Source organism: Heptranchias perlo, chromosome 28 (genome assembly GCF_035084215.1).
Source record: "Heptranchias perlo isolate sHepPer1 chromosome 28, sHepPer1.hap1, whole genome shotgun sequence".
NCBI lineage: Eukaryota > Metazoa > Chordata > Chondrichthyes > Hexanchiformes > Hexanchidae > Heptranchias > Heptranchias perlo.
The window spans coordinates 5,264,019-5,285,130 of record NC_090352.1 but is presented as its reverse complement, the minus strand read 5'-3'; the positions used below and the strand labels follow the sequence as shown (position 1 = coordinate 5,285,130).

Sequence of the window (21,112 nt, the reverse complement as noted above, 5' to 3'; positions counted from 1 at the left end):
ATTGACCAGGATACCGGGGAGAACTCCCCTGCTCTTCTTCAAAATAGTGCCATGGGATCTTTTACCTCTAGCCAGGAGGGCAGAGCGTTGGTTTAACATCTCATCTGAAAGACAGAACCTCCAACAGTGGAGCGCTCCCTCAGTATTGCATTGGAGTGAATATCAGCCTAGATTATGTGCTCTAGTCTCTAGAGTGGGGCTTGAACTCACAACCTTCCAACTACAGAGGCGGGAGTGCTACCACTGAGCCACTGCTGACTTCAGAAGGCTGTGATAATGACTTTTGTCCAATCATAATATTCTAGGCGAGATTCTGGATTGACAGCTTTATTGCTGTTGAGTCAGATTAATCTGACCAAATTTATTACATTGAAGAGAATTTTCAGGTTGCATGTGATAACTCAAACCCACACTTGTTATGTCTAAAGACCAATGAATGGCTATTCTCCTTAGGATCAAGTTGGCTCTAAGCTGATGTGTATCCTGATTGGAGACTGATAGTTGGATGTTCCTCCATCACATCATCCAAATTGGGGCAGTATCATTGCAGAAATGGCAAGGAAATCAGGTGGTGAGGGCAGCGCCCTGTTCCTGCCCCAATCTCTACTTTCCTCTCCCCACCCCTTCTAAAAATGCGGTCTGGCAACCCTTCTGGGGCAATGCCTTAAAAGTGCAGGAACAGCTTAAAGCTCCACTGGCTCTTCCTGTGGGACACAAAAAGTTTAGTTTGGAGAGCAGCTCTGGTGACAGCATTTGTAAATAAGTGCAAAGTTTCATAATTCCCAGGATGCAGGCAGGAACGTCGTCTTTCCCGAGAGATGTGTCTGTTGTCAATAGCGGTTTCTGCTGTTCACAACACATGGTCAATAATAAAAAAAATAAACGGTTTCTAATCCTAACCCTAACCCGAAACCTAACAGTATGTCTAACCCTAACCCCAACCCCTGACAACTAGCCCTAAATCGCGTGGTGTCAATCGTAGGTTTTGCCGTAGTGTCAACAGTCATTGTGGCGTTGGCGATTATGCGGGTCGGCCGTGTTGTCAATAGTCACTCCGTTTGCCAAGAGAGCCTTGGATACCATGGTGTTCAGGTGGTTTGTGACGACAGAAACGTAATCATGTACATCAGTGGCTGTTATCCAGGAAGCAGTAGTTCACAGTGTGCACATTCTGTGAAGGAGGAGAAGACACTGGCTGGGTGGCTTTGAAAAGAAAGAAGCTACCCTCTGCACCAATGACTTGACCCCACTGAGAAGACCTCTAACAGCAGAGAAATGTCTCAAGCTGGAAGCCTGAGCATCTGTTTGCTGTTCCAGATCTATCATCTGCAGGTAAATTGTGCTGATTGGTTACAATGAAAGTGTCTGTGTCAAGGTGTAATGGTTGCTTTCAATGCTTGAAATGGTATCTCACAGAGGATTGGCGAGTTTCCAAATTAGGTTTGTGGGATGATTGATGTGCCTCCCAAAAACTGTGCTAAAGTGAAGAGCACATTCACCATCAACTTGCCCCTGAGAGCTGGACGCACCTTCCTCATATGCAACCTGGTATGGGTCAGTTGGGTAACTGCATTGTTCTGGGCACAAGCCTCTCCATGCATAGAAACATAGAAAATAGAAGCAGGAGGAGGCCATTCAGCCCTTTGAGCCTGCTCCACCATTCAATATGATCATGGCTGATCCTCTATCTCAATACCATATTCCTGCTCTCTCCCCATACCCCTTGATGCCTTTAGTGTCTAGAAATCTGTCTAGGTCCTTCTTAAATATATTCAGGGACTTGGCCTCCTCAGCCTTCTGTGGTAGAGAATTCCACAGGTTCAACACCCTCTGAGTGAAGAAATTTCTCCTCATCTCAGTCCTAAATGTCCTACCCTGTATCCTGAGACTGACCTCATGTTCTGGACCCCCCAGCCAGGGGAAACATCCTCCTTGCATCCAGTCTGTCTAGCCCTGTCAGAATTTTATATGTTTCAATGAGATCCCCTCTCATTCTTCTAAACTCGAGTGAATACAGGCCGAGTCGACCCAATCTCTCCTCATACGACAGCCCTGCCATCCCAGGAATCAGTCTGGTGAATCTTCGCTGCACTCCCTCTATGGTAAGTATATCCTTTCTTAGGTAAGGAGACCAAAACTGCGCACAATATTCCAGGTGTGGTCTCACCGAGGCCCTGTATAACTGCAGTAAGACATCCTTGCTCATGTACTCAAATCCTCTTGCAATGAAGGCCAACATACAATTTGCCTTCCTAACTGCTTGCTGCACCTGCATGTTTGCTTTCAGTGACTGGTGTACAAAGATACCAGGTCCCTTTGTACATCAACATTTCCCAATCTATCATCATGGAAATTATACTCTGCCTTTCTGTTTTTCCTTCCGAAGTGGATAACTTCACATTTTTCCACATTATACTGCATCTGCCATGTATTTGTCCGCTCACTCAACTTGTCTAAATCGCCTTGAAGCCTCTTTGCATCCTCCTCACAACTCACAATCCCACCTAGTTTTGTGTCATCAGCAAACTTGGAAATGTTACATTTGCAGCTGGCATTTGTGCTTTTACAGGAGGGCATTCAAAAGCCCCAAATATGACCACCCTCCTTAGGTCCAGCCAGTGTTGCCCACTTCTCCACTGAGCCGCTGTGAACAACAAGGCAACTTTTCTGTCCCCACCACAATTTCCCTTTCTATGGTGATTTGCAGCCCTTTAAGAGCTGCTTCTGCATCCATTTTTCCAATCCCTAGCCAAGTGTGCTGCAGACCAAACTGTTCTCCACTGTATTAAAACAGTGGTTAGAGCTCATAATCGGAAAATTGGGTGCAGCACACCCCATGCTACAGGTGTGCCCAACATTTGGGCCAGCACATCCCCATTTTTGCTGGGATTGGAAAATCAGACGCCAATCTCCAAAAAAGTTGAACTGAGAATAAGAACAGTGCGTCATATCTCCTGATCCAACTGGAAAGTATGAGATTATTGCTGAGGCCACGCCCATCAACAAATTTTATATTTGTCATTGTTCCTTGAAACATTTTATTACAGCATTGGAGAGCTGGAGTCAAAGTAACCACTGAATCGGGGAGGAGATAGTTTGGAAAAACACAACAGGACGTCAAGTGCAGTAAGTTTATCTTTAAGAGTTCAGTAATTCTCACAGGGATTAGTTTAATTTGATTTTTAAATCCATATTCATCTCCCATTTGTAATTGATGTTTTTTATACTTGTTCATTCAGAGCTGGAGGTTAGTTTTAATAGTGATTTTTAGAAATATCTATAAATGATTATAATATTAAGGTCTGGCTCAACCCGTGGAGCAGAGATTCCCGAAAATAGCCCTTTCCCTCTAGGGATATTTCACACTCTGAGGCCCCGGGGCTTTTTCTTGTGTATTTCACACTCCCCGGTTTGGGACTAGAAGAACATCCTTCTTGTTGCGATTTGGCGCCTTTATTTAACAGCTGTTTCCTTCTCAATCTGCCCGATCGGTGGCACTTTTTGAACTCTGGATGTACCGGGTGCTTTGCTGCTTTGCTCCCCTCATTAATTATAAGTAAGAGCAATTCAAAACACGTTGAATGCGGAGGAAACGCTGGGAGTGAGGTTTCAGATCAAAAAAGGGTGTATTTCTGCTGCACGTGTAAAGTAGAAGTCTTACTGAACTGTCATTATTAACTTTACACAGAGAAAAATATATCTCAGAATGAGACAAATCAAATGGAATTATGTTTATTTTTAAAGAGAACAAAACAGAGTTGACATTCTTAAACTATAATCAAATGTAAGTAAATGAAATTTAACAGATCTGTTTAAAATTATTCAAAATAATTCTGTGGAATGCTATGATTTAGGTTTGTATTCAGAGGCATTTATTTTTAATTCAGCATTTGTTTTTTATTTGGTCGGTTGGAAAGTTCCGTTTTTCTTTGAATAATTTCTTTATTTAAAAGTTGGCGCCTTTATATTCTTGGCACAGACCGCAAGGCAGGAAGTGGGAAGTTAATTGAATAGCAGTGTCTGTATTTACTGAACTTTGTAATTCAACTGAACAGCAGTGTCATAAAAGCAATTATCCAATTCTGATAGTGTTTAAATAAATAAAACTGAAGGTATCGTTCTTACTCATTTGGATTGTACAGAAGGCTTTAAAATCAGAGGCAGTCCAGCCTTGCATAATATTGCCAAGTATGCACATTTGATTGTAGCACTCTGTCAATAATTAAACCACAAATCACAGTAAAATATAATTACAATATACAAGACATAAACACATTAATGTTAAAGATGTGACAGATGCCAGCAACATAAAATGAAATACAGATATAATTAATTATTCAATAAATATCTACTTGTCTCTTAAAACCCTGAAAATAACTTCAGATATAGATCCCGGATGTAGGGGAATTCCAAATTGTTGCAGCTGGAACAAGGAAGATGAATCATAGGCACAGTCTTTCTGCACTTCTTCAAGATACAGGATCGCTTGTGCGTGCAATTATTTGCCGGGATGTATCCCATCAGTACTGGCAGTCCTTCAGGATGTAATGCCTGGACCAGCTGATTTGAGGTGCAGATTTGAACTTGGAGAGGTAAAGAACCCCCAAAGCAGATATGCAGCAATGATTGAACCTGATATCTGTTTTCTTTACAACAGAGGAGATTATAGGGTGATTTGATGGAGATGTTTACAATTATGAAGGGATGGGACAGGGTAGATAGAAAGAGACTATTTCCAGTGGTTGTTATCAATGGAATTGAATTTTGATCTGCTTGGAGACCGGTTACCAGTGGTATCCCACAGGGATCGGTGTTAGGACCTTTGCTCTACTATTTTCATTAATGATCTAGATGTAAATGGATGCTCAATTACTGCAAGCAAATCTTGTGTGTTGGGACAATGGGCCCGTGTTTGGCAAATGATGTTTAACTTAGAAAATTGTAGTATTATGCACATGGGCAACTCAAATGATAAACATAAATACACTCTACATGGAAAAGAATTGAAGTCGTAGTGAAAGAAAACGATGTGGGTGTTATATTGCATCTCTAATGGTTCAAGACCAATGCCGTGAAGCTGTAGCTAAAGCAAACAGGGTTCTAAAGTGTATTCACAGGACAATTCACTATAAAACAAAGCATACCGTTTTGTCCTTGTACAAGACCTTGATTAGGCCTCAGTTAGAATACCATGGCCAGTTTTGGTCTCCTCACTTGTTGGGAGATATTGAGGCTTTAGAAAGAGTGCAGAGGAGGGCCATTCGATTAATTCCCAATTTAAAACACCTTAGCTACCCAGATAGGCACAAAGAGCTGGATCTGTATAATTTAGAGAAGCGTGGATTGGCAGGCGATTTGATCGAGGTTTATAAAATAATGAAGGGACTAGATTGTGTTTATGTGGATCAATTATTTCAACTGGATAGGATAGGGAGGACCAGGGGTCATGTTTGCAAGTTATTTAAGGGCAGAACTAAGTTGGATGTTAGACAGTTCTTCTTTTCCCTGAGAATAGTGGACCTGTGGAACGGGTTGGAGAGGAATTTTCCAGATTTTTTTCCTTAATTGGCCTGGGTTTTTATCTGTTATTTTGCTTTTCCCTGGAGATTACATGGTTCTGGGTGGGTAGGGAGTGTCTGTATTGTGATGCATGAGGCAGCAACAAATGGGACAGGCGAGATGGACCAGTAAATCTTTTCCTGTCCATCATTTTTGTATGTTGATGGGTCTAGAATGAGGGTGTATAAGGCTGTGGAATGCAGCACCAGAGTTAGTGATCGAGGTAGAAACCATGTCCACATTTAAGAATAGGTTAGATAGGTAGTTGAAGAAAAGGGGGATAAAGGGGTATATGGAAACTGAGCGGGCACCTGAGATTGGGACTATCAGATGGAGAATAAACGCCAACGTGGATTGGTTGGGTCGAACGGCTAGTTTCCATGTTGTAATTTCTGTGTAATTCTATGCACAACTCTGTAGTTCCTTTAATGTTAATTATACGCAGGGCATGCTTTGGAGTAATGGTGTTAAAAGAAGATACTGGTTGGAAGCACCTAACCAAGGTAACAATGTACAGTGCAGCTCACTGTGGACAAAAGACTTATAGGTGGTGATGTTTTGGCAACCAGGCTCATCACTTTCAACAACTTGCATGTACATAGCGGGCCAGAAGTCGCTCGTGAAATAACGGAGGAGCTCAACAGCACTCCCGAAATCCCAAACTTGATCCTAGTGGTTCGCCAGCGATATGACAGCTTTGAATTAAAGGGCCATCGCACGCTGCAATCAGGGAAATCAGATAAGCAAACTTGCTTATCTGCCCGGCTGGAAAGTAACTAATTACGCTACCAAACAGGTACGCTTAAAAATACCAGGTCTAAACTAAGTTTTAACAGCGCGGTAAGTTTTAATGACTGCCAAACAACTAAAAATTAACCTTTTTTAAATGTGGAATCTCATATTACTCCTTATTTTAATAGTTTTTGGTCTAAAATTTTTTAAAAAAATTTCCTCAAAGACTTTTCGAGCCGCACGGCAACTCATGCTGTGCAAAGACTGGGTTGATAGTGCACATTTTTTTTAAAGTCCAAATTCAAGCAATTCGAACCACAGACTCTGCAGTAAGTAAATTTGTTAATTTAATTCGCAACAGCATCGGTCAGCATTGCCTCGCTGCTCTGCGCGATTTCTCGCCCAGCACCTTTTATAACGTACAAAAGGTTGCCGAAGCACTTTACAGAGTACCAGTAATAAGAGGGGCCGAGCTATTGAAGAGACGTTGGGAGGGGTGATTGAAGGCTTGGGTAAAAAGATGGGTTTTAAAGCAGGCGAGAGAAGCAGAGAGATGGCGAAAGTTAGGGTGGGAGTTCCAAAGAGCAGGGCACGGGCAGCTGAAAGCTCTGCCACTGATGATGGGGTGAAGGAAGGGGGTGGGTGTTTCACAGGAGGCTGAGTCGGAAGACCAAAATATGAGAGGAGCCGAGCCGAGCGGAGGGAGCGTCCGATAAAAGGCGGGATTTCAGAGCGCTGAGAACAGCTGAGAGGAGCCGAGCCGAGCGGAGGGAGCGTCCGATAAAAGGCGGGATTTCAGAGCGCTGAGAGGAGCCGAGCCGAGAGGAGGGAGCGTCCGATAAAAGGCGGGATTTCAGAGCGCTGAGAACAGCTGAGAGGAGCCGAGCCGAGCGGAGGGAGCGTCCGATAAAAGGCGGGATTTCAGAGCGCTGAGAACAGCTGAGAGGAGCCGAGCCGAGCGGAGGGAGCGTCCGATAAAAGGCGGGATTTCAGAGCGCTGAGAACAGCTGAGAGGAGCCGAGCCGAGCGGAGGGAGCGTCCGATAAAAGGCGGGATTTCAGAGCGCTGAGAACAGCTGAGAGGAGCCGAGCCGAGCGGAGGGAGCGTCCGATCAAAGGCGCGATTTCAGAGCGCTGAGAGGAGCCGAGCCGAGCGGAGGGAGCGTCCGATAAAAGGCGGGATTTCAGAGCGCTGAGAACAGCTGAGAGGAGCCGAGCGGAGGGAGCGTCCGATAAAAGGCGCGATTTCAGAGCGCTGAGAGGAGCCGAGCCGAGCGGAGGGAGCGTCCGATAAAAGGCGGGATTTCAGAGCGCTGAGAACAGCTGAGAGGAGCCGAGCCGAGCGGAGGGAGCGTCCGATAAAAGGCGGGATTTCAGAGCGCTGAGAACAGCTGAGAGGAGCCGAGCCGAGCGGAGGGAGCGTCCGATAAAAGGCGGGATTTCAGAGCGCTGAGAGGAGCCGAGCGGAGCTGCGACCGAGTTCGAAGTGACGTCAGGAATCAGATCGGGAAGCGACACAGGGGAGGCACCTGATTGGTGAGTAGGTTCAGGTGAGTATTTCTCCTTATCTACAGTAACTGAAGTAAAAGGAAAGGGAAGGTCTGCAGGTCTTATAGGAAGTAGCGTTTATTTTTTAGTGAATCAAGGTCCCCAGTGTAGTTAACATTCTCTAAATTGAGAACAATTTAAAGGAGTAAACTCCTTAAAGGGAGTGGTAAGTAGTTTTTCTTTCCTTTTTTTTTCTCTTGACATTGTAGTTGTTCTTAAGCTAATTTAAGGGTTAAGTCATGGCAGGAGATCCCAGCGCCGTGTCATGTTCCTCTTGTGGGATGTGGGAATTCAGGGCTCCTTCCTGTATCCCTGATTCCTTCACCTGCGGGAAGTGTGTCCAGCTGCAGCTATTGTTTGACCGCTTGACGGCTCTGGAGCTGCGGATGGACTCACTTTGGAGCATCCGCGATGCTGAGAAAGTCGTGGATAGCACGTTCAGTGAGTTGGTCACACCGCAGATAAAAATTACTGAGGGAGATAGTGAATGGGTGACCAACAGACAGAGGAAGAGTAGGAAGGCAGTGCAGGGGTCCCCTGCGGTCATCTCCCTCCAAAACAGGTATACCGTTTTGGATACTGTTGGCGGAGATGGCTCACCAGGGGAAGGTGGCAGTGGCCAGGTTCATGGCACCGTGGCTGGCTCTGCTGCACAGGAGGGCAGGAAAAAGAGTGGCAGAGCTATAGTGATAGGGGACTCGATTGTAAGGGGAATAGACAGGCGTTTCTGCGGACGCAACCGAGACTCCAGGATGGTATGTTGCCTCCCTGGTGCAAGGGTCAAGGATGTCTCGGAGCGGCTGCAGGACATTCTGGAGGGGGAGGGTGAACAGCCAGTTGTCGTGGTGCATATAGGCACCAACGATATAGGTAAAAAACAGGATGAGGTCCTACAAGCTGAATTTAGGGAGTTAGGAGTTAAACTAAAGAGTAGGACCTCAAAGGTAGTAATCTCAGGATTGCTACCAGTGCCACGGGTTAGTCAGAGTAGGAATGACAGGATAGCTAAGATGAATACGTGGCTTGAGAGATGGTGCAAGCTGGAGGGATTCAAATTCCTGGGCCATTGGAACCGGTTCTGGGGGAGGTGGGACCAGTACAAATTGGACGGTCTGCATCTGGGCAGGACTGGAACCAATGTCCCAGGGGGAGTGTTTGCCAGTGCTGTTGGGGAGGGTTTAAACTAATGTGGCAGGGGGATGGGAACCGATGCAGGAAGTCAGTGGGAAATAAAGTGGTGACAGAAACAAAAGGCAGTAAGGGAGAGTGTACAGAACATGACCGGACAGATGGTCTGAGAAAGCAGGGCAAAGACCAAGGGAAGTCTAGATTAAACTGCATTTATTTCAATGCAAGAAGTCTGATGGGCAAGGCAGATGAACTCAGGGCATGGATGGGTACATGGGACTGGGATGTTATAGCTATTACTGAAACATGGCTAAGGGAGGGGCAGGACTGGCAGCTCAATGTTCCAGGGTACAGATGCTATAGGAAAGATAGAGCAGGAGGTAAGAGAGGAGGGGGAGTTGCGTTCTTGATTAGGGAGAACATCACGGCAGTAGTGAGAGGGGATATATCCGAGGGTTCGCCCACTGAGTCCATATGGGTAGAACTGAAAAATAAGAAGGGAGAGATCACTTTGATAGGATTGTACTACAGACCCCCAAATAGTCAACGGGAAATTGAGGAGCAAATATGTAAGGAGATTACAGACAGCTGCAAGAAAAATAGGGTGGTAATAGTAGGGGACTTTAACTTTCCCAACATTGACTGGGACAGCCATAGCATTAGGGGCTTGGATGGAGAGAAATTTGTTGAGTGTATTCAGGAGGAATTTCTCATTCAGTATGTGGATGGCCCGACTAGAGAGGGGGCAAAACTTGACCTCCTCTTGGGAAATAAGGAAGGGCAGGTGACAGAAGTGTTAGTGAGGGATCACTTTGGGACCAGTGATCATAATTCCATTAGTTTTAAGATAGCTATGGAGAAGGATAGGTCTGGCCCAAAAGTTAAAATTCTAAATTGGGGAAAGGCCAATTTTGATGGTATTAGACAGGAACTTTCAGAAGTTGATTGGGAGAGTCTGTTGGCAGGCAAAGGGACGTCTGGTAAGTGGGAGGCTTTCAAAAGTGTGTTAACCAGGGTTCAGGGTAAGCACATTCCTTATAAAGTGAAGGGCAAGGCTGGTAGAAGTAGGGAACCTTGGATGACTCGGGAGATTGAGGCACTAGTCAAAAATAAGAAGGAGGCATATGACATGCATAGGCAGCTGGGATCAAGTGGATCCCTTGAAGAGTATAGAGATTGCCGGAGTAGAGTTAAGAGAGAAATCAGGAGGGCAAAAAGGGGATATGAGATTGCTTTGGCAGATCAGGCAAAGGTGAATCCAAAGAGCTTCTACAAATACATAAAGGGCAAAAGGGTAACTAGGGAGAGAGTAGGGCCTCTTAAGGATCAACAAGGTCATCTAAGTGCGGAACCACAAGAGATGGGTGAGATCCTGAATGAATATTTCACATCGGTATTTACGGTTGAGAAAGGCATGGATGTTAGGGAACTTGGGGAAATAAATAGTGATGTCTTGAGGAGTGTACATATTACAGAGAGGGAGGTGCTGGAAGTCTTAACGCGCATCAAGGTAGATAAATCTCCGGGACCTGATGAAATGTATCCCAGGACGTTATGGGAGGTTAGGGAGGAAATTGCGGGTCCCCTAGCAGAGATATTTGAATCATCCACCGCTACAGGTGAGGTGCCTGAAGATTGGAGGGTAGCAAATGTTGTGCCTTTGTTTAAGAAGGGCGGCAGGGAAAAGCCTGGGAACTGCAGACCAGTGAGCCTGACATCTGTAGTGGGTAAGTTGTTAGAGGGTATTCTGAGGGACAGGATCTACAGGCATTTGGAGAGGCAGGGACTAATTAGGAACAGTCAGCATGGTTTTGTGAGAGGAAAATCATGTCTCACGAATTTGATTGAGTTTTTTGAAGGGGTAACCAAGAAGATAGATGAGGGCTGTGCAGTAGACGTGGTCTACATGGACTTCAGCAAAGCATTTGACAAGGTACCGCATGGTAGGTTGTTACATAAGGTTAAATCTCATGGGATCCAAGGTGAGGTAGCCAATTGGATACAAAATTGGCTTGACGACAGAAGACAGAGGGTGGTTGTCGAGGGTTGTTTTTCAAACTGGATGCCTGTGTCCAGCGGTGTGCCTCAGGGATCGGTGCTGGGTCCGCTGTTATTTGTTATTTATATTAATGATTTGGATGAGAATTTAGGAGGCATGGTTAGTAAGTTTGCAGATGACACCAAGATTGGTGGCATTGTGGACAGTGAAGAAGGTTATCTAGGATTGCAACGGGATCTTGATAAATTGGGCCAGTGGGCCGATGAATGGCAGATGGAGTTTAATTTAGATAAATGTGAGGTGATGCATTTTGGTAGATCGAATCGGGCCAGGACCTACTCCGTTAATGGTAGGGCGTTGGGGAGAGTTATAGAACAAAGAGATCTAGGAGTACAGATTCATAGCTCCTTGAAAGTGGAGTCACAGGTGGATAGGGTGGTGAAGAAGGCATTCAGCATGCTTGGTTTCATTGGTCAGAACATTGAATGCATGAGTTGGGATGTCTTGTTGAAGTTGTACAGGGCATTGGTGAGGCCACACTTGGAGTACTGTGTACAGTTCTGGTCACCCTATTATAGAAAGGATATTATTAAACTAGAAAGAGTGCAGAAAAGATTTACTAGGATGCTACCGGGACTTGATGGTTTGACTTACAGGGAGAGGTTAGACAGACTGGGACTTTATTCCCTGGAGAGTAGGAGGTTAAGGGGTGATCTTATAGAAGTCTATAAAATAATGAGGGGCATAGATAAGGTCGATAGTCAAAATCTTTTCCCAAAGGTAGGGGAGTCTATAACGAGGGGGCACAGATTTAAGGTGAGAGGGGAGAGATACAAAAGGATCCAGAGGGGCAATTTTTTCACTCAAAGGGTGGTGAGTGTCTGGAACGAGCTGCCAGAGGCAGTAGTCGAGGCGGGTACAATTTTGTCTTTTAAAAAGCATTTGGACAGTTACATGGGTAAGATGGGTATCGAGGGATATGGGCCAAGTGCAGGCAATTGGGACTAGCTTAGTGGTATAAACTGGGCGACATGGACATGTTGGGCCGAAGGGCCTGTTTCCATGTTGTAACTTCTATGATTCTATGTAGGACAGAAAGTAAGTCCAGCTAAAGTGCAGAGGTAGGGTAGAGTGAGATCATGGGGGATTTGAAGAAGTGGAGCCTGTGTCTAGTCAGCAAGGACAAAGGGTGATGGGTGAGTGGGACTTAGTGTGGGACAGGATACAGGTAGCTTCATTTTGGACTAGTTGGAGTTTACAGAGTGCGGACAAAGAAAGGATTGCATTAGAATAATTGGGTCTAAAGATGACAAAAGCATAGCTGCGGGTTTCAGCAGCTGAGGGGCTGGGCCGGACAATGTTGTCGAGTTGGAAATAAACAGTCTTGGTGATGGGAGAGGTTGTGGGGGTTTAAAGCTCAGCTCACAGCGTTGAACAGGATGACAACATTTTCCACAGTCTGTTTCAGTCTGAGTGAGAGGTCGGTGGGGGGGAAGATGGAATCAGTATCAAGGGAGCAGACTTTGTGGAGGGAACTGAAAACGATGCCTTCAGTATTCCTGATTTAAAGCTGAAGGAATTTGTGACTGATGTGATAGCACGAAGATGGTTGAGAGAGATGGTGGAGAGGTAGAGCTGGATGTTGTCAGCATACACACGGGGCTGACCCTGTGCCTGCACTCAGAGGCAGCATGTAGAGTAGGGAAAGGAGGGGGCCAAAGATGGATCCTTGGGGGACTCCAGAGGAGACTCCCTGAACCAAGCATGGGCAGTTCCATGGAGCAGGATGAAGGAGGAGCAGTGGAGGGTGATGGCATGATCTGCCATGTCAAATGCGGCAGAAAGATTGCGGAAGACCAAGGAGGGATAATGCACCACGGTCACAGTCACAGAGGTGCTTAAGCCCTCGATTATCTTGCTCAAGTGACTATTTTAGAAAAAAAGAAGAGAAAACTTACATATATATGACTGCCTTTCATGACCTCAGGACATTCCAAAATACTTTATAGCCAATTAAAGTACTTTTGAAGTGTAGCCACTGTTGTAATGCAGGGAAACGTGGTAGCCACTTTGCGCACAGCAAGGTCCCTCAAATGGCAATGAGATCAATGACCAATTAAACTGTTTTAGTGATGTTACTTGAGGGTCAAATATTGGCCAGGACACCGGGAGATGTCCTCTGCTCTTCTTCGAATAGTGCCATGGGATTTTTTACATCCACCTGATAGAGCAGACAGGGCTCAGTTTAACATCTCATCCGAAAGACGGCACCTCTGACAGTGCAGCACTCCCTCAGTACTGCACTGATGATGTGCTTAAGTCTCAACTTGAACCCACAACCTTCTGGCTCAGAGGTGAAAATGTTACCAACTGAACCAAGGCTGGTACCTTGGGCCAAAAATTGCTGGAAAATTAATGGCAAATTCACGGCGGCCGTCATTATTAATGCGTAAAAAGCCCAGCAATCTGGTGACGAGGAAGAGATACAGCGTGAGTTGCGAATCGCCACAAATTGCTGGCCGATTTGCGCTGCTCCGCCATAAGCCTTGCAAAAATGGGAGCTCGTCATCAATCTCCTCATGATAGCCAAGACATTGCTGGATTGGGGCTGTAAATACGAATGAATCTCGCCGCAGATATTTCGGGCTGCTGTTTCATGTCATAAGGACCCTGTTAATGGCGTGATTTATGGTCCTGACATGAAACTCGACCTTGTAGGCCCAGAAAGGGAACAATTGAAACTGTGGATTCCCACCAGGTAGTAAATTGTACCTAGAGGTTTTTAATTTTTTTTCTTACTTTTCCTTTCTTTCTCTTTTTTTCTCTCTCTTAATCCAACCTTCCTTTCCCTCTCATTTCTCTCTCCGTATCTAATTTAACTCTAATTCACCCTATTTCCTTCTCCATCGTTTGCTCTGTTTCTTTCTCTATCCTTAAATTTCGTTGGTTGAGGAGATAGATTGTTGGACCTGATGTTCACCAAGCTCCCAGATGCCCCGTTGACCTCGCTCCATTATCAATTCTCACTTGCAGCAGTTTGCGGCACAAAAATTATACGACATGAACGGTGGGGATAAAAATCCAATTCACGGCGCTCGCCGCAAGATTCTCCGCTCCAGCAAATTCTGGGCTCTTACATTTTACATATGTGAGTTTGTGTAGTGAGTGTTGGGAGGCTGTTCAATCATTGGTCCATTGCAGCCAAGCTTGGTCTTCTCCAAAGCCCTCACACCCACTTCCAGCAGTAATCTCTGCAGAAGTATTTTTGTCTTTCTTCCCCCTTCCTAAACTGGGAATGTCGTGAACTTCAGAGCTCCCTCTGCTGTCCAACTTGAGATTACCTAACTCAGGACATTGACACAAGGATTGAAGCTACGATGTTGCTGGACTATATAGCCAGCAGTACATCAGGCCTCTATCACTGAGCTATCGGAGGGTACATATTTCAAATGTAATATTTGGATCTCATGTTAATTTCATGCATATCATGTGGTATGAGCACAGTACATAATAACAAGAACCAGAGGGCATAGATTTAAGGTGATTGGCAAAAGAAGCAAAGGTGACATGAGGAAAAACTTTTACACAGTGAGTGGTTATGATCTGGAATGCACTGCCAGAGGGGGTGATGGAGGCAGATTCAATCATGGCCTTCAAAAGGGAACTGGATAAGTACTTGAAAGGAAAAAAATTGCAGGGCTATGGGGATAGGGCGGGGGAGTGGCTAGCTGAATTGCTCTTGCATAGAGCTGGCATAGACTCAATGGGCCAAATGGCCTCCTTCCGTGCTGTAACCTTTCTGTGATTCTATGGGATGTGATCCTTGTCTATGAGTGGCACTTGGGCTTTGCTGCTTGTGAGTTCCCAGCTCACACATTCTCTGTTTTATTTTTCCAGGATGGAGCATGAGAAGATTCGAGTGATAGAGAATGAATACCCTGACTTGGTGCTGGATGCGGGCACAGCAACCTTTGGGGAGCAAGAGAGAAAAAAAATGACAGACAAAGTATTAAAAAAGATGCAATGCGAAAATATAATTAGATCAGCATGTGCTCTATTAAACTCTGGGGGTGGGGTCATCAGTGTGAAATTGCAGAATGAAGATTACGACTATAAAGTTCATGGAATTGGGTCAGATATTGAATCTGAGTTGACTGGACTGAAAAGTGTAGCAGCAAACACATCATTCTTTGAATTCATGCAACAGGATGGAACCATGTTGATTTTTGTGCAGTCTTGGACCAGTGGAATTCTTAATGGAAATGAAAAGTTGCCACAACTTTGTACTGTAAAATGTAATGTCTACAGGCGATCACACAGCCATACTATTCAAATAACTCCGCTTGAAGTGGAGAATTTATTAAGAAAAGGAAACAAGCCTGAATTAAACAGTGAAAGCGCTGAAGAAGATTCGGATTCCAGCACGGGACCAACAGTGAAAAAATCCCGTTTATCTCCTGGAAGTGAGGTTTTCGAGTCAGCCTTCAGAATGTTAGATAAGAGTCAATTTCAGTACGGTGAAACTTTGGGTTTCACTGAATCTATGTGTATCGAATTTAAAGAGTTTTCACAGGAAAAATCCTCAAACAGGATAAAAGAGGCACTGCCAAAGTACATCTCTGCCTTTGCAAACACCAATGGTGGGTTTTTATTTATTGGTGTAAATGACACGTCAAGAAAAGTTGTTGGATGTGGGCAGAGTATTAAAGATCCTAAGTTTTTTGAAGAATTGGTATCCAGCGCTGTAAAAAAACTCAACACTGTGCACGTTTGCTCCTCGCCAAAGGACATTAACTACAGACTTAATGTTGCCAAAGTTATGAAGGAATCAGAACAGCACAGTTTTTTGTTAATTTTGCATGTGAAGCCATTCTGTTGTGTAGTGTTTATCGATAATCCTGACTGCTGGAAGGTAGAAAATGACCAGATTAAGAGAGTGGAATCTGGTGAATGGGTTAAAATGATGTTGGCTACAGATCCTGGTAAGTAACAAAGTCGTGTAAAATCTGGTATATAAAGCTCGTCTTACATGTAGTAAAGAGAGGGGAATGATTTTACAGTAGAGCAGCTTCTAGTCTTTCTAACCTAAAATGCTAACTAAAATAGAGGAATAATTTTGATACCATATTCAGCAATTAAACACAGGAAATAATGATAATTGAAAGTAGGAATTATTTATATTACAATGCTGTAGTTCGCTGATGTCATTTTGAAAGATATGATTTTTCTCTTTCCTGCAGAGATAGAAGAACTGAGTGAGAATTTTAAGAATGAATTGAGTGTGACTGCAGCGCCACCATGGTGTAAGCCAGTGTTTTCAGTTAAAAGTGCTGGAGGTTTGAACAACTTGCAACAGCAATTCTTTAAAGGTTAGAAGCTCGTGGTTAAAATTTCACTTCCCTTCAACAATTGTGAAGAAAAGGTTGAAAAAGTTGAGTGTTTCCAGCTTTTTTTTTCATGTGTTCAAATGATAATTTATAACTTTTATAGTTTGTTTTGCAGATGTTGTCCAGGCTCATAGCCTTTGATGTGTCTAGTTTAATGCGAGGCCATGAGACTTAAAAAGGTCTGGAGTCAAAGTTGAGGACACCTAGGACCATGTCCACCCGACTGTATACCTCTGCGACCATACTTCTGGTGGATCTATTCTGTCAAAGGGACAGGGTGGTGATGGAGGAGCCTGGGATGTTAGCTGATAGATATGAGTTAAGCATGAGTGTATCAGGCTGTTGCGTGACTGGTCTGTGGGACAGCTCTCCCAACTAGTCTCTGTTGGTGAGGAGGAATTTACAGGGTGGATTGGGCTGAAGTTTTGTCCTGATCCGATGCCTGGGTCATTGCTGAAGATGACAATCTTTCCCTTGTATTTCGGGGTCAGAATCTGCTGGAAGATCCTTCCCAAATACGGGAGCGTTATTCAAGTCTTAGACAGGCTTGGGCTCTATGGAGAGTTGAGTATTATTTCAGGGCAAAGTAAGTGTTTGGCATGAAAGAGGAAACCACACTTTTTGGCAGTCAGTTTTAGCAATGGAAGAGATATGGGAGATCCCTTTGAGATGAGAAATAACAAGGGACAAGATTGTCAATAAAAGGAAGGCTAAGGTAAGAGGTGGTAGATATTAGATGGACTTTCTGGATGTGCCTGAAGGGTTGAAACAAGAAACACATTGGTACTTTGGAGCACATGAAGTAGATCATGATGTAAATCTATAAATTACTGATTATTGGGCACCTTTATTAAATGCAGATCACATAACGCTGCATCTCTATCATTGGCTTAATTATTCAGTATTATATATTTACTATTTTATTTACTTTTTTTACAGTGAAATTTAGTTCCTCTAGTGGAATCAGTATAACGCCAGACAAGTTGCATAAGGAATTGTTAAAAGATTATCCAGCTCTTGGGAATCTGCTGCCTAAAATGAAACCTGCAGGAAGTCAGGGAGTTCTGATTTTCTCCAGAAGCTGGGCTGTTGATATTGGCCTACCAAAGAACCCGAATGTAATATGTGATGCACTGTTAGTGGCCACAAGGAGTGCTCCACTACTGTACACCATCGTCAGACAGGAAAGTGAGGGAGTGGCCAAATATTCAAAAGACACCGCATTTTCCATCAAACAAAAACTGGTAAATCCAGGTGGCTATGCAGGAAAACTCTGTGTAATTCCCCAAATCCTTTGGTGTACAAACGGTGGGTCAGTCGAAGATTGTAATACATCTACATTGGGACTTGACAATGTGCAGGAGGCTGTGAGCAAGTTACAAGTTCAGTACCCATCTGCTTATAGCGCATTAGAAGGCAATGACATCAAAGAATTGCTGCGCGCGCTCACTATTGTTCTACTAAGTTTCAGGTCCTTCCTAAGTGACCAGCTTGGCTGTGAATTTCTCAACCTGCTAACACTGGAGCAATTTCAGATTCTTCATTCAAAACACAACATTGAGAAATGCAAAAAACTCTTTGTGCACGGTCTTCCTGGAACTGGCAAAACAATTATAGCCTGGCGGCTCATCGAAATGATTATCAATACCTTCCATTGTAAAAGGGATGAGGTCCTTTATATTTGTGAAAATAATCCTTTGGAGAAATTTATGTGGTAAAGTTGACATTGCTACCTTTTTTAACAGAGCTAAATGTACTAGTGTCTTTTTATCGTTTGAGTCATGTTTGATGTAGATGAAGAATGATGGATTGAAGCCTTTTCTTTCAATTCCATTGCCCATTTTGCCTTTAGTTCAATCGTCATTGATGCAAATCCTAACGTTGTCCCATTTTGTGTGTGCCCACTCAAAATTCCTTTAAAAGTACTGTAAATCCATCACAACCATTTAGTTTTGATAGTCCTTATTTTTCTTGGCAAAATACAGCCACTTCCTTGTCACTGGGAAAGAAGAGAAAAAAGAACTTGCATTTATATAGCCTCTTTCACGACCTCAGGATGTCCCCAAGCGCTTTACTGCCAATTAAGTACTTTTGAAATGTAGTCACTGTTAGGTAGGGAAATGCGGCAGCTACTTTGTGCACAGCAAGGTCCCACAAACAGCAATATGATAATGACCAGATCATCTGTTTTAGTCTTGGTGAGGGATAAATATTGACTAGGACACCAGGGAGAACTCCCTTGCTGTTTTTCGAAATAGTGGCATGGGATCTTTTACATCCACCTGAGAGCGCAGCCGGGGCCTCAGTTTAACGTTTGATCCGAAAGATAGCATCTCTGACAGTGCAGCACTCCCTCAGTACTGCACTGGAGTGTCAGCCTAGATTTTGTGCTGTAGTCTCTGGAGTGGAACTTGAACCCACAACCTTCTGACTCAAAGTGCTACTACAGAAATGTGGCTGACAACCCTTCCCAAAATGGGGTTGAAACAGCTGGACACGTGACATGCTGTACTCCCAGATGTGTAAGGCTTATCACCAAGTATCACTTTTGAAATATTTTTTGTCACAGATGAGCCGTTTGAGTGATATTTTACACTAAACTGGAATTTTAATTTTAGGCAGAAAAGTATTTGTAGCTGTGCTACAAGGGAGACCTTCATGCAACGGAGTTTCTCAGGGGTAAAGCACATCGTCGTTGACGAAGCTCAAAATTTCCGCGTCACGTCTGGTGGTAATTGGTACAAAAAGGCTGAGAGAATTAGAAAAGCTAAAGAAACACATCCTAATGGACCAGGAGTCTTCTGGATTTTCATGGATTACTTCCAGACTTCCCATCCTTATAGAAATGGATTACCCAGCTTGCAAGACCAGGATCCAAAAGAGGAATTGACAAGAGGAGTCCGGAATGCGAGGAATATACATGAAGTTATCCGCTCGCATATGAACAAGATTATTGAGTTGCGAAATAACAAAATGGAGCATGAGTTTCTGACAAAACTATCTAAAGCAGCTATTTGTGGACATTCTTGTCTAGGGCTGGTTGATGAGCCAGCACACATGACACGTGAAGAGATTGCCAAATACATAGGGGCCAAAATAAAAGATTACCTTAAGGCAGGCTATGCACCAAAACAGATAGCTATTCTGTGCAACACAGAGGCAGCATGCAGCAATTATACTGAACTGCTGAAGTGTGAGCTCACAGCACTGGAACTAGATGCACTTTTAGCAAAAGCAGATGAAAAACCTGACGATTATATTGTCTTGGACAGCATACGCCGATTTTCAGGCCTAGAAAGGACCATTGTATTTGGCATCCATCCAGTACCTCACCCCAAACAAAGTGAAGTAACTCCTAATATACTAGTCTGCCTGGCGTCACGAGCTATGACACAGCTTTATGTATTATATGAAGACTTATAACTCTATTAGACTCAGTAGCCTAGATTTGCTTCTACTGATGTGGATTGGACCTGAATGCTATTGGTGGGTTTAGATGGACTCAAATGGAGGTGTGCTGTTTTCACCCAACTTTCATTGGCCAACCTCATTAACATCGCTTCAGATACACATTTGGCTGAGTAGAGGGGCACACGAGAAGCAGGAGTGAAGAATTAAGTGAATTTAATGGGGTGGAAATAATTAAAGGGGTGTCAGAAAAGGGGAATTTGACATTTAATTTTAATACATTTCATTATTAAGTAGCTTTTGAGCATTCTTCTTGGAGAAAGGAACGAAACAAGCTTATGGAATCAGTCCAAAGAGCTGAATCCATGTTTTAGTTGTGGAGTACAAGTAGTGTAATATTAGCAATAATTATAGCACCCAAAAAGAGAAAGAATCAAATAGGAAGCAACATAATAATGTTTAAACACACTTGTTGATCTGTCTTTATGCTAAGTGTCATCCTTGCCATCTTGCTAAATAAATTGTAAATGCTAACTTTCCAAGAAAGTACTATAATCATGAAAGTTTTTTTTTTATTCTGCACTGATTGGATATTGTAATTCTGAACTGATTATATGATGATTATGTTGGTGCATGTATTATCTTTGCATATGCAGATGCAGTTCAATAAACTCGCCATCAATTGTACCTGGAGTGATATCCTGTCCACTCCTTGATACTCCTGAGGTGAACTAAGAGTGAAATGCTATTCTCACCAGTGCTCAGTTTAGGGCTGGGCTCTGGGTGTCCCTTTGAGTTCAGTCTGTTTATGACAAATTAGGCATCACAGGACACCCTCAGAGATAAACCTAAATCCCAATCAATTGGAATAATTTCAGATTTACCCTATGGTTCCCTTGCAGATCTCTGAATCCTGAGATAGGCCATTTTATTAGCCTCTTTCTCCTCCCCATAACTCAGTTGTATCCCAGTCATGTGTCTACAAGCAGGGTTTCCATTGTGATCTGCCTGGATCCAGGTGTTGTGCGAGCTAGCCCAGCCTGAGATTCATGAGTATATTACATTTGAATCATTAACACCTTCCTCGGGTACAGAATCCCAGGAATTTTGTTAACAGTTCTTGATTACATGACTCCTCTGATTCTTATCTCAACTGTACAATTAGACAAAGGAAATGAGCAGAGGCTAAGGAGCTCCCTATAAGGGAGAAAACATATAATTAAAATTACACTTTTAAGGAAAGCAGAACCTACCAAGTTTTTTTTGATGAATTAGGAGAGGTTTGAGAGAGGTTTCTGAAATAGAGGTCACTGAATAAGGGCGAGTTCAGAAGGAACTTTCCCATAGAATCA

At 43.7% G+C, this 21,112-nt stretch overlaps 1 protein-coding gene across 3 annotated transcripts; it reads left to right on the top strand.

Annotated features, from left to right (window-relative positions):
• Positions 1 to 3,040: 3,040 nt before the first annotated feature.
• On the top strand, positions 3,041 to 20,432 carry LOC137344801 (schlafen family member 13-like). Of its 3 annotated transcripts, none has more exons than XM_068007969.1 (5): positions 3,041 to 3,126; positions 14,863 to 15,947; positions 16,206 to 16,334; positions 17,292 to 18,066; positions 18,971 to 20,432. In XM_068007969.1, exons 2-5 carry the CDS (start codon positions 14,864 to 14,866, stop codon positions 19,773 to 19,775), a joined length of 2,793 nt encoding a protein of 930 aa, XP_067864070.1. In that variant the 5' UTR covers positions 3,041 to 3,126; position 14,863; the 3' UTR covers positions 19,776 to 20,432. The 3 variants fall into 3 exon arrangements, with proteins under 3 accessions (XP_067864070.1, XP_067864067.1, XP_067864068.1); XM_068007966.1 differs by lacking the exon at positions 3,041 to 3,126 and adding an exon at positions 3,716 to 3,784; XM_068007967.1 differs by lacking the exon at positions 3,041 to 3,126 and adding an exon at positions 4,439 to 4,592.
• The last annotated feature ends 680 nt before the right edge of the window (positions 20,433 to 21,112 follow it).

Coding starts and splice junctions, on each gene's coding strand:
- LOC137344801 (XM_068007966.1), top strand. CDS start 3,729: ATGTTTATTTTTAAAGAGAACAAAACAGAGTTGACATTCTTAAACTAT. Junction 3,785..14,862: donor TTCTTAAACTATAATCAAAT/GTAAGTAAATGA, acceptor TTATTTTTCCAG/GATGGAGCATGAGAAGATTC. Junction 18,067..18,970: donor CCTTTGGAGAAATTTATGTG/GTAAAGTTGACA, acceptor TTTTAATTTTAG/GCAGAAAAGTATTTGTAGCT.